The 13,009-nt window shown below is 51.6% G+C and overlaps 1 protein-coding gene across 4 annotated transcripts in view; it reads left to right on the top strand.

Moving 5' to 3' along the window:
* Positions 1 to 13,009, top strand: part of USP36 (ubiquitin specific peptidase 36) — a 37,282-nt gene that overhangs the window by 549 nt on the left and 23,724 nt on the right. For all 4 annotated transcript variants that reach the window (XM_045813992.2, XM_045813991.2, XM_087854037.1 and 1 more), the window contains exons 2-6: positions 2,182 to 2,343; positions 4,156 to 4,417; positions 4,964 to 5,185; positions 12,033 to 12,143; positions 12,807 to 12,909. In XM_045813992.2, the coding sequence (XP_045669948.1) occupies positions 4,165 to 4,417; positions 4,964 to 5,185; positions 12,033 to 12,143; positions 12,807 to 12,909 (689 nt within the window). In that variant the 5' untranslated portion in view covers positions 2,182 to 2,343; positions 4,156 to 4,164. The remainder of the gene's footprint in view (positions 1 to 2,181; positions 2,344 to 4,155; positions 4,418 to 4,963; positions 5,186 to 12,032; positions 12,144 to 12,806; positions 12,910 to 13,009) is intronic.

The following is a 13,009-nucleotide window of genomic DNA, read 5'->3' on the forward strand; positions in this document are numbered from 1 at the left end:
ACGAGGGGCTCGGGGGTCCACGGGGAGGTCAGGGGCGCGCGGTCCGTTCGGAGGTCCGTGGGGAAGGCCAGGGACACGCGGTCCACGAGGGTTCCGGGGTTCACGGGGAAGGCCAGGGGCGCGCGGTCCGCGAGGGCTCCAGGATCCGCAGGGAAGGCCCAGGGCTGCGCAGTCCGCGAGGGGCTTAAGGGGTCCACAGAGAGGGTCCGGAGGCATGCTCTTTGCTGTTCCCAGGGAACGCTGACCGGTGGTGGAGAGAGCTGCCCCAGCCAGGAGCCCCAGGGAGTCCGGGGAGGCAAGGGTCTGTGTCGGTCTTGGGCATGGTCGTTACCCAGAGAAGCATTACTAATGCAGGACCCAGACTTTCTCTGGAATGGCTTAACTCAAAATCTGGAGGAGGCTGTTCTGTGTGGCAGTAGTGCTGAAAATTTTTTTTTCTTTTAGTAAGAAATATGGGAAAGACTTATCCCTGGAGAAGGTAACCTTCTTCGGGGTCATGGTCATGGTGAATGTGAGTGGATGGGGACAAGCTGTGGGATTTTAAAATAATCCTTGTACTGGTGGGTAGTGTTGAGTCTCCCCTGGGGTACTAGGAGCTAGACAGAACACCATTCTAAAACGGAGACAGATGAGAGAGGAAAGCATCGTGGCCAGCCTGCTTTCTCTAAGAGATGCCTAGAATCAGGTCTCCAAGGAGAGGGAGGCTCTGCTTACTCCTTCCTGGCTGGAGACTGGTGTTCTGCAAGCTCTGCAGAAGAGCGTGGAGGCCCCTGTGAAAGTGCCCCAGGGAGGCCCCGGGCTCTGTCCATCTGGGGCTCCTCCCCCACCGGCACGTGGTTGACCCTGTGAGTCTTGAGTGCATTTCATCCTGGAAAAGTGCATTTAGAGGGAGGAGGGAGAGAGGCTATGCTTGAAGGGTATTCTGCAGATGCTGTGTTTGCCTGCTGTTGGAGGTAGAGAGATGATGGGAGAAGCTGAGCTGTTCCTGGACCTTGGAGTGGAGGAAGCATCTTTCTCGGTTTTTGAAGAGCGTTTTGTCAGATACGTACATCAGAGGGCTTGCTGACGATTACAAGGATGTTTTTCTCTGGGTTCCTGCATGTCAGAGAGAGATGAATTTTTAGTTATTGTTGATGTTTTGGGTGGAATTGATGACATAGAGGTTGACCTTTGTCAGAACTTGAAAAATTGTTCAAAATCTCTGACTTCCACATTGAGGGGTGGGCTATGGGATAGATGTTCTTTAAATTACTTCTCTTGAAATAAATTGGGTTATATCTCCCAAGTTCTGTTTATCCCCTTGCTGTTTGGTTCCTGAACATTTGCCCTTGGACCCATGTCCATCTATGTCCTCACCTGTCCATAGTGAGGTATGAGTTTCGATTAAGACAGGGATATTGTAAGGAGATTTTTGGGAGACTGGAATCTTCCCCTTACAGATTGGTTTTCATTCTGAGATTATATTCACTATGCTTCCCCTTTATTTTGGTGTTGGTATATTTTTATTTATGGATATGAGGCATGATGATCTGAAATTTGCTGTCAACAATGTGGGGACAGGAGAAGAATCAGGAGGGGCCTACATAGTAATTAGTGACGCTGAATAAAGGAATCATGGTGGTCCCCGTGTTGTTTCACCGCATTGTATATATTTGAATGTTTTCACAGCAGAACATTTTTTTAAGTATTTTCATTTTATGTAATCATAGTGATTTTGGATGGATAAAGAAAAAAATCTGTACTTAGCAAAGCGAAAATGTGACAATTCTTACTGCTCCTTCGATTCCTTTTGTGTGTGTGTGTGTGTGTGTGTGTGTGTGTGTGAAATTCTACTGGTTTATGAAATCTGGAAGTTGGAGGTGAGGAGGTTATTAATTACCTCTCGCTCTTTGGAAAGTGATTTACACTGGAGTTCACTGAAGACTTTTGTTCCTTGGACTTGTCACAGACCTGAAGGTTAAGACACTGAGCCGAGGGCAGTGTTTTCTTATCACTCACTTTGTAGTAACCTGTAGCTAGTCCGTTCGGCTCTTCTCCACACTCCCTCACTCCAGCACCATCCGCGCTCCCTTCAGCCCGAATGCCGATCGACCAGACAGGCTTCCTGCGCTGTGATCGCGCGGCGGACTGAGGAGATAGGGGAAGAGAGCGGCCTCACGGGGTGCTCTGTTCACCCCACAGGTTCGGATGCCCATTCTGAACGACGGACTTGCAGCTTTGCTGATTTCACGGGGCACAGCGAGGAGCACGCGAATCCGAGGGTCCCGCACTGCTCCTGCCCGGTCTGGCCCAGAACCTGACCGCATGCTGCAGCCGCAACACGCCCAAGTTCAGGTGTCCCAGGTGAGCCGGCGGAGGCCTCGGCGTGGTTTTCCATTTCTCCAAGCTGTCGGCTTGTCACCTAGCAGTCATTCTTCAGTGGGTGCGAACACTTCGCCAGTTCCCCTCAGGAAAGGTTCTTTTATTTCCTCAAATCAAAGAATTTGTGCTTGCTTTTTAAAAAGTAAGTTTCTTGTATTCTTTGCAGAATTTTTTTTTTCAGATTTTATTTTTAATCTCTGCGCCCAACATGGGGCTCGAACTTACAGCCCCAAGATCAAGAGGCGCACAGTTTACAGACTAAGCCAGCCAGGCGCCCCTGCAGAAATTTTTTTTTTAAGCTTTTATTTATTTATGTGACAGCATGCGCACACACAAGCAGGGGGAGCGACAGGGAGAGGGAGAAGCAGGCTCCCCGCTGAGCAGGGAGCCCGATGTGGGGCTCGATCCCAGGACCCTGGGATCATGACATGAGCCGAAGGCAGCTGCTTCACCCGCTGAGCCGCCCAGGTGCCCCCCTACAGAAATTTTTGTAGATAAAGAAATTTGACCTCGGGAATGAGATGCTCCATGAGGGATAAATTCGAACAGTTTTATAAATCCTTTCCCTGAGTTCGGGGATCCGCCTGCCTAATCCGTGCCCCTGTGGCAGGCTGGATGCTGGACACCTGAGGCGGTCCTCATTTTCTAAGAGTGAGCAGTTTAAGGAACGTATTTTTCTACCTGTGACTCAGATTGCCCCTGAGCTCTGGCTGGGTGGTTGAGCTGAGAGGGAGCGCGTCGCAGTCAGAGGTATGGACGGGAGTCCTGCCCGTTACCACTGCCAGCAGCTGCAGCCGGCTCTCACCTCGGTAACCTCAAAACCACCCGTGGTGCTGCTTTCAGCCCCTGTTTTCCTCAGAATGGGGAGCCGCGAAGTCACAGTGGTTGTCCCTGGAGTTTATAGCCGATAGGTGAAGGGATAAGCCAGGCCTGCCGCACTCCAGCCGGAGCTGTCACTTCCCTCTTAAAGTCCGGGTGTCTCGTGTGTACCATTCCAGTCCTGCCACTGTCCTGTCTCTCCTCGCTCACCTTCAGAAGGATCGTCTGTACAAGCACTGTCCAATAACACAGGCCGTACATACAACTTAAAATTTTACAATAGCCATGTTAAGAAATAAAAAGCCACTGAAATTAATTTTTACAACATATTTTATTTAACCCAATATATGTAAAATATTATCATTTCAGCACGTAACCAGTCTCAAAATTATTGAGATGTTTTACTTTCTTATACCGAGTCTTTGAACTGCATCGCGTGTTTCGTGTTTCCGGAGCCGTCTCGGTGCGGACTCGCATCCTTTCAGTGATCACACGGGGCCTCTGGCGTTCGTTTCGAAGAGCGTGGCCTGAGCAGAGAGGCGTGCTCCCGCAGCTCACCAGGCTGATTGTTTTGTGATATGGATTTGTGTGTGCAGCCAGAGTGTCTTAAGAGCATCAGTGTTTCCCTGTTCCGGGGCGGACATTAGGAGCACATGGTCACCTCTTGGAGGGGCAGCAAACCAATGCCCATAGTCCCTTACCGAAGACACGCGTGCCGCACATGCCCCTGTTGTCCCTTTAGTGCTGTTTGTGAAAGCACCTTCTCTTTGACAGAGGCGTGGGGGACTCGACTCTGTCCAGGTGGCTGGTAATACGTCTCCATGTTTTACACTTCCTTTGTAGGGTTGGCGACCAATCCAGGGAAGCTTTTATGTGGCTAGCATCCGTAAAGAGCAGAGGGGATTTTCAGAGAAGTGAGGCTCTGTTCCTGGGACCCAGTTACTCATCGCTCTGTGTTCCTGCTTGTCCCCGCAGTGATGCACCATGCCAATAGTCGAGAAATTGAAGGAAGCCCTGAAACCTGGCCGCAAGGACCCGGCTGACGATGGAGAGCTGGGGAAGCTTCTGGCCTCCTCTGCCAAGAAGGTCCTTTTACAGAAGATCGAGTTCGAGCCAGCCAGCAAGAGTTTCTCCTATCAGCTGGAGTCATTAAAGAGCAAATATGTCTTGCTGAACCCTAAAACGGAGGGAGCCAGTCGCCACAGGAGTGGAGACGAGCCACAGGCCAGGAGACAGGGTACGGACACACGGTGGGCTGGCAGAAGGGGTCTCACTGTGTGTTGACCAAGTGGATGGATGAAGTGTTGACCAATGAGGAGGAACAAAAACGGAATGTGCTTAGAGAGTTGTGAAGCTTCTGTGGGGTCCATGGCTCTGTAGTTACAGAAATAATGGTACAGGGTTGGTCACAAAGAGAGGTGTGTCCTTAGGGAGGCCTTGGAACGTGTGTGTGTTTAATAGGCTCAAAAGCGGGGCTGGGAAACAAGAAATGGGCTGGGCCTCAGAGTGCGGAGGCTCGGCTCCAGCTGTTCGTTCTCTCAGTGTCGTCTCCTCCGTGGAGGGCTCCTTGAATTCCAGACCCAAGCAATCTGCAGGAGCCACGGGATGACTGGGTTTTCTCCTGGGCTTTGTAGTAACTTCCAGTCAGCGGGGACCCCGGTGACCCTTTGACACTGCATCTTGGCAAGTGTATGCTGAGCGCACCTATCAGCGATTCCTTTTTCGTGGTCCACCTGTGCGGAGACTGAAGCCCTCCTCCCTCCCCTGTCCCTTTCTCTCTCAGGCAGCGAGCATGCGTACGAGAGCGGCGGTGATGGTGTCCCCGCCCCACAGAAAGTGCTCTTCCCCACGGAGCGGCTGTCTCTGAAGTGGGAGCGGGTTTACCGCGTGGGAGCGGGGCTGCACAACCTCGGCAACACCTGCTTCCTGAACTCCACCATCCAGTGCTTGACCTACACCCCGCCTCTGGCCAACTACCTGCTCTCCAAGGAGCATACTCGCAACTGTGAGTGTGAGCCGGCAGCCGGGGGCGGGCTGGGACTCGGGGGGAGCCGGATGGTCTCCTGATGGGACAAACCCGGGCGCCCGTGGTGCTAGCAGCCTTCGGCCGGGTCAGACTTAGGCGTGAAGTCCGTGATGGAGTAACTGATAAAACCTAAATCTGACATGTGCCCACTGCAGGCCAGGCCGCGGAAGCCAGTCACTTGGGTAGAGTGTTGGTCCCAAACTGCCAAAAGGGAGAAAGGTGTTGTCAGAAAACAAGTCCAAAACGTGTACGTTCCGTGACTACACATCCGGTATGGTGCAGTGTTCTGTGTACGTTATAAATCATGCCCCAGAGGAGAAACGTAAAATGGGTAAAGATGAAATAAAATGTCACTTACCAAAAATGAAGAGAGTAGAAAGCTTTTAACTATTAAATTGGTGGTTAAAAATCTTCCCATGAAGAAAATACCAGACTGAGATGATTTATGGGTGAGCTGTATGAACATTTTGAGAAACACATTGTTGCAATGCTTCACAGATTCTTCCAGAGACTAGAAAGAGAGAGAACCCCCAGCTCATTTTATGAGGTTCTTATAACTTGGGTAACAAAATTACACAAGTACAGTAGGAGAAAGAAAAATTACAGCCCCATCTTACTCACGAGTGTAGTTAACAAAACGTCTGGACAGAATACAACACGTTCAGTAGTCTCTTAAACACTGTGAGCAACTCGTGTTCGTCCTAGTGATGCAGGGATGTTCTAATATCAGAAAATCTCTGGGGACTCCCGGGTGGCTCAGTCGGTTAACGTCTGCCTTCGGCTCAGCTCATGATCTCAGGGTCCTGGGATCAAGCCCCACGTCGGGCTCCCTGCTCCGGGGGGAGCCTGCTTCTCCCTCTTCCTCTCTCCCCTGCTCTTTCTCTCTCTCTCTCAAATAAATAAAATCTAAAAAAGAAAAAAGAAAAAATCTATTAAAAAAAAGAAAATGGAAGAAAGAAAATCTCTAAGTGTGACGGTGGAGAGTACACAGCACGACGGGTGAAGCGGGTCCTCCGGAGGTGGGCCTGCTGGGGGTCCTGTCCTGGCTCTGCCCCTAAGTGCTGTGATCCCTGAGAATGTTAACCTTTTAGAAGCTTCCTGCTCCTCATCTGCAGCGTAATAGTATCATCTCCCCGATGGAGCTGTTGGGAAGCCTGAATGAGGTAGGTAAAGTGCTCAGAATAGTACTTGGCACTCGGTAAGTGCTATGTAAGAGACTGCTAATTTTGCTTCCTTAATTACTGTATCAACAGATTAAAAGAGAAAACCTGAAAATAATGCCCCCAAAAGAAGTTTATGATAAACTTTTAGCAAAGGAGCAGCAGGAAGGAGCTTCCTTGTCTTGATAAAGGGTATCTACCAAACACGACGACTAAAGTATTCTAGATAGGATAATATTGGAAGCATACCCTTCAGAATACAGAGCGAAACAAGGGTCTCTCTCGCCACTTGTGTTAAGATGTGTCGGTCCTAGCCAGAGCAGTGACCTAGGGGACAAAAGGAAGGAGCGCGCTATTGTTCCTTGAAAACGACAACCCTGCGTTGAAAAGCAAGAGAATCTATAAATGAGAAGGTTTGCGATGTGACCAGATACAGCATCAACATACAAAAAGTTAGTTGAATTTCTTTATGCCAAAAAACAAGGAGTTTTTTACAAAAATTTGCTACTATAAAAGAAATTTATAATCACAACAGAAGTGATGAAGCCTCTAGACCTAAAGTTACCGAGCAGTCCTTCACTGAGGGACCGCGACACACTCATCTGCGTACATGAAGACAGCTGCCTTCAGAGGGAAGCCTCCCTGTTATAAAAAAGTCAATTCTCCCCAAATTAACATAGCTCCGCCTGATTCTAAAATTTATGTGAAAAAGGGCAGAGGACCCCAAAGCACCAAGACACTTCTGAAGGAGAATATGAGAAGAGAGGTGCCCTACCAACTGTGAAGTGTGGGCAAGTTAGAGAAATTAAAGTGTCATGGTGTTGGGTCAGGGAGGGGACCTACTGACAGCGGAACAGCGTAGAGCCCAGAAATAGACTGCGTCCTACACCTGGAGGTGTGGTAAGTGCTGGTTCTCCATGTGTCTCCCATTTGAAATTCATGGAACTTTAAAAATGCGTTATAAATTTAATACCAAAAGCAAATATTAGGCTCTTTTTTTAAAGATATTTATTTGAGAGAGAGTGAGAGCAAGAGAGATCACAGAGGGAGAGGGAGAAGTAGACTCGCTCCCGAGCAGAGAGCCCAATGTGGGGCTCATGACCTGAGCTGAAGGCAGATGCTTCACCGACTGAGCCACCCAGGCACCCCCAAGTATTAGGCTCTTACAACAAACATGGGCAAATATCTTTCTGACCTTGGGTGGGAGATTTCTTAAACAAGACTCAGCACCAACTATTAAAGAAAAATGACAGATTCAGCTGCATTGAAGTTAACACGTGTTCCGAGAAAACACTTAAAAGGCAAACAGGGAGCTATGAACTGGAGGCAAAACCCAGGACACATACCAGCAAAGGATCGCTACCGAGAATGTGGAAAGAATACAGGGATACCAACAAGGGAAAGACATAAAAAAGTAAAAAAGTCATGAACTGACATTTTACAGAAGAGGGAACTCATGGTCAGAGTACAGGGAGAGATGTTGAGCCTTGCTGGGAATCCGGGAACTGCCATCAAAACCAGGACAGGTACCACGCCACGCCTTTGTGATGGAGGCACATCCAGAAGCCTGGCGGTACCGAGTGTCCACATGCAGACGAGCGAGAATGTTTTATGCTCCCCGGAACGGGCGTTCTCTTCCAAGTACCCGACCCGCCGGCAGCTCTGCCTGCAGAAGGGCTCGGATACGTGCCCGTCAGGACGCCTGTGTAAAAATGTCTGCAAGCAGCAAATTGCAAGCCTCTTGGGTGCCCATCAACAGAGCGGATGCTCGCATCACGGTCGAGGCCCATGAGGAATGTCACGCAGCAGGGCAGGGGGAGGAAGGACCGCTCCGTGCGTGGGGCTGAGTCATACGGTGAAGGAAAAGTCCCAGAAGACCGCAAACAGCGTGAATTGCTATTTATAAAGTTGAAAAACAGGCGATACGGTGTTTAGGTATACACGTATGGGATAAGGCTTTAAGAAAAGTAATTTTTTTAAATTGGTAAACAGTGAAAATCAGGAAATCAGGAGAGACGCAGAGGCAGGGAGATGGGAGCACGAGAGCAGCAGTGTTAGGGTAAAAGTGGATTGTGTGATGTTCAGGGAGATGCGTTATATTACTTTTTTTAAATGAGTGAAAGATGACGTGAAGGAAGTAGCATTCTTAGACATCTTGCGATGACCGTGGTGGCTCTGTGGTAGCCGAAGTTAACACACTGAGGCACCGTGCCCGTTGCAGGGGAAGTTGGTTGTAAATCGCTCTTTCCGGTCGTGACCTTGGTGATGTCGAGGGGGTTCTGGGTGGACTTTTAGTAAGACTCAACTGGGCTGTCTTTGTGGTTTTCGTTTTTTTGTCTTTTTAAGACTTTTTTTTAAGAGAGGGAGGGAGCACGTGGTGGGGGGAGGGGCAGGGGGAGAGAGAGTCTCAAGCCCACTCAGTGGAGGCGGGGCTCGATCCCACGTCCCTGAGATCATGACCTGAGCAGAAATCAAGAGTCAGACACTCGGCTGACCGAGCCCCCCAGGCGCCCCAGCGCTCTGTTTTCTCCTCATGACTTCGGTGAGGAGACGCTGCTCTCCAGACTTAGGGAGCCCTGCCATTCCTTGTTCACCCTGCTTCCCTGCACAGCTGCCCTCCAGTTCTGCTTCCTCGGCGGGACCCTCGTCAGCGTGGTTAGGGCTGACGTCGGGAAAGTGGGGACACCCGGAAATCCCCGTACCCTGCACCCCGTGGCAGCGAGATGGGAGCAGCCAGGATCGGCCCCTCTTCGTGGCGGGACGTGTCGCCCTCCCTCAGGACACCTCTCCTGTGAGCGCCCCAGTGTCCCTGAAATGCTAGCCGTAGTGTCTCAGCTTTCTCAGAGTAGAAGTATCAAGAGAAGTCTTAGTATTGGTTTGCCTGTCCCCCCGTGGCTCTGAGAGCGGCCCCACGCGGGCCCGGGCTGTGCTCTCGCCCTCGAATACATGCTATTTGAAGACTAGAGGACTCTGGGAAGTGTGACCCGGACTGCTGTACGCGTAGCCCAGAGCGCCGATTCCTGCCTGCAGGAGCGCTTCTGCGCTGAGATCTCGCTAGAAAAGAAAGACTTGATTTTTTAAGTATTTTCCACACCCAGTGTGGGGCTCGAACTCACCCCTGAGATCAGGAGTTGTCCACTCCACTGACTGAGCCAGCAGCCGGGCACCCCGAAAAGAAACACTTGATGTAAAATTTGCAGGAGGATTCGGCTCTGTCCTTTTGGACATCCTTCTCCAAATAGAAGTAGCAAGGTCCCAGAAGTCACGCATTTGACTTTTATGTTCTGTTTTCCTTAATTACCTGAAGAATGTCCACATGCCGCTTAAATCAATCTTGCTTATTGCCGGGGGTTTGGGAAACCGTGTTTGAGGAATTCCAGGCTAAAATTGATACTTGCCCTCTTTGGGAGTGACGGTTTATCAGGCTGATGGTCTGCGGTGTTGTGCGTGATCATTCGAGGCACGATTCCCACGCAGCTGTCACAGTACTGTCCTCTCCTGAGTTAGATTGGGGGCGGGGCGCTCCGTTCAGCATTTGTGAATGCTTACGTTTACGTTCTTTTAAATAACATTTCAGTTTTTTGCCTAAATTTGAGCCCCCTCAGCCATTATTGTCATTTTAAAAATAAAAGTAATACATGGATATGGTTGGAAGAGTCCAGAAAGCTCTGACATGAAAAGTAAAAACCTCCCCTTGACGTAAAGGCGCTCACATAAACCGTTTTCCAAGATCCCTCCAAAGGGGTAGTGTATATAGTAGCATTTTTTTTAGCTAAAAACTTTTTTCTACTATGATAAATACACATAATGTAAAATCTACCACTTTTAAAGTGGTTTTTTTTTTTTTTAAGTAATCTCTACGCACAGTGTGGTGCGTAAACTCATGACCCCGAGATCGAGTCTCACGCTGCACGGACTGAGCCGGCCAGACGCCCCAGGATTGACCGTTTTTGAGTGTACAGCTCAGTGGCTTTAAATGCATTCACATTATCGTGCCACCATCCATCTCCAGAGCCCCTTCATCTTCCCAAACAGAATCTCTGCCCCTTAAACACTAACTCCCCGTCCCCATCCCCCAGCCCCTGGTGCCCACCATCCTACTTTCTGTCTCTGTGAACCTGATGACTCCAGCTACCTCGTTTAAGTGGAATCGTACGGTATTGGTCTTTTTGTGACCGGCTGACTTCACGCAGCGTCATGTCCTCAAGGTTGTCCGTGTTGTGGCAGGTGTGAGAATTTGCTTTCCTCTTTAAGGCTGAATAATATTCCACTGTGCGTGCACACTACCGTTCTTACCCGTTCCTTTGTTGGTGGACACTTGGCTTCTGTGTTTTAGTTCTCGTGAAGATCAGTGCACAAGTGCCTGATGAAGACCCTGCTTTCGTTTCTTTCGGGTGTTAACGCAGAAGTGGGATTGCTGGATCATGTGGGAATTGTGGTCTTAATTTTTCGAGGGAGCGCCCCACTTTTCCCATAGCCGCTGCAGCAGTGTGCATCCTCAGCAACGGTGCACAGGGAGGGGTTCCGGTCCCTCCGCATCTTTGCCCCCACGAGCTATGTTCTGTATATAAATACTGGCATCTTTATGTGCATGCGATAAACAGGCTGCACGCTGTCTCGTTGTTGACTTTGAGGTGGGTTGAAAGGACTGGGTGAGGAGAGCTGTTGCACGGGGGAGAACGCCGGTTTGTGGTGCCTTTTCTGTTACGACTGGGTCTGCTTGGGCGGTACTGTAGTGTGTGTGAGACAGCAGTGGCTTGCAGAACTGAAGAGGTGCTTGCCCTCGGGCCCAGAAGTCTGTTGTGGGTGGGTGCCTCCCAGGAGGTTGGACACAAGGAGAGAGGAGCAGAAACATGGAGGGGTCCGTGTGTGTCAGCGGAGAGCCCGTAGTGAACCGTGGTGTGTCCATGGGGTGAGATACTCTAGTCTACATGAGGGACCCAGAGCTGCGTCAAAACTGACCGCTGAGCAGGACGTCCGGCGTGACTTACGTAAAGCAGCTTAAACACACGCACTGTGTGGGCGTGTGCACGTGTGTTAGCCCAGGAACTCCGTTGGTGGGAGCCGTGGGGACCCCGGTGGGGATGGCGGGTGGCACGGGAGACTCGCGGTGACGGCAGTTGTCCTGTGCAGACGCCTCAGCCGGCTTGGAGCTGCGTGGTTCCGGCTTCGTACCGCTCCTCGCGCGTGGATCTCCTGATCGGCACAGGTGAACGCGCGCGGCCCGCTGCCCGAGGAGCCGCAGCGCTTCAGGCCTGGCAGGGCTTGGCGGGCGCGGCCCGCGGGCTCCGTCTGGCCCACGTTGTGGATCAAGCTCTGCCCACCCCGTTTCCGTTCCGTCTGCGGCTGCCGTGCGCTCCGGAGCCAGAGCCACGTGGCCGGGGACGGTGGACTCCATGTGTGAGGCGTGAACGAGGGGTTGTCGGGAAGTCCTGAAACGGGCTCCCTTACCACGTGGTACGGGTTAGATGGTAGCGGAAACGTTGTTCCAGGCTTCGTTTTGCAAATCAGTCTTACTGCTCTTCTTAGTAACTGGCTCCAGGGGCCCCGGGGGCAGCTCACCCAGGTGGGCAGCCAATGCGGGGTGGCGGGTGGGGCCGTGTGGGGGCGGGGCAGTGGGCCGCGGGGGCGCGCTGACATGCGAGGACCGCCCCTCCCCTGTGCAGGTCACCAGGGCAGCTTCTGCATGCTGTGCCTCATGCAGAACCACATGGTGCAGGCCTTCGCCAACAGCGGCAACGCCATCAAGCCCGTCTCCTTCATCCGGGATCTGAAAAGTAAGAGTCCGTTCCTGGCCGCACAGCAGCCAGACCCAAGGCTGCAGCGGGCAGGGGGTGCCGGGGGGCACGGGGAGGAGTCCTAAGACCTCAGGTCACCGGACTGTGGCACACGTGCCGGCGCAGACTGAGGGGCTGGTGTGGGTCGGGGTCGGGGGGAGGAGAGTGCTGACCTCCCCTTGAAGGATGGGGAGGCTTGGGCCAGGAAGGGGGCAGAGGCTGTGTCTTAGGGAGGCAGGCAAGGCCGGGGCTCTTCTGAACAGCCCAGGACGGTTTAGCACAGATTTCCTGTTCACTCGGTAGAAGAGATGGGTCACTTGGTTTCTGAAACCTTGTGCGGCATCCTTGTGACCCGCTTGTGCTCTGTTCTGGCTCCTGGAAAACTAGTTCGTCGGTGGGTTTCCCATTCTTAGTGCCTGGTATTCTCCCGCATCCGTGCTTTGCTGCTAAGTATGGAGAGTGCAGGCCCTCGGGTCTCATTGAGAAAACGCCTACTATGAGGACTTGGGGTTGGGACGCACAGTTCATGCAGAGCTCTTGATTCCCTCGCTTGCCGCTTACCCCTGGGACTGCGGAGGGGGTCGGTGATAAGCACAGCAGTGGGTGATTCGGGGAGAGGCATGAGTTCTTCCCTGCCAGTCTGATGCTTCTTTCTTTCCTTAGAGATTGCTCGGCATTTCCGCTTCGGAAACCAGGAGGATGCACACGAGTTTCTCCGGTACACCATCGATGCCATGCAGAAGGCCTGTTTGAACGGCTGTGCCAAGTATGTGCTTCCCTTCACCCACTTTCCCTACGGGGCTTCAGACCCCTGCTGCTGTGGGGGTGACAGAGGTGCCATGCGGAAGCCAGGCGTTCTCCATAGA

This window comes from Ursus americanus, chromosome 23 (assembly GCF_024610735.1).
Source record: "Ursus americanus isolate L20-20 chromosome 23, mUrsAme1.1.p, whole genome shotgun sequence".
Taxonomy (NCBI): Eukaryota; Metazoa; Chordata; class Mammalia; order Carnivora; family Ursidae; genus Ursus; species Ursus americanus.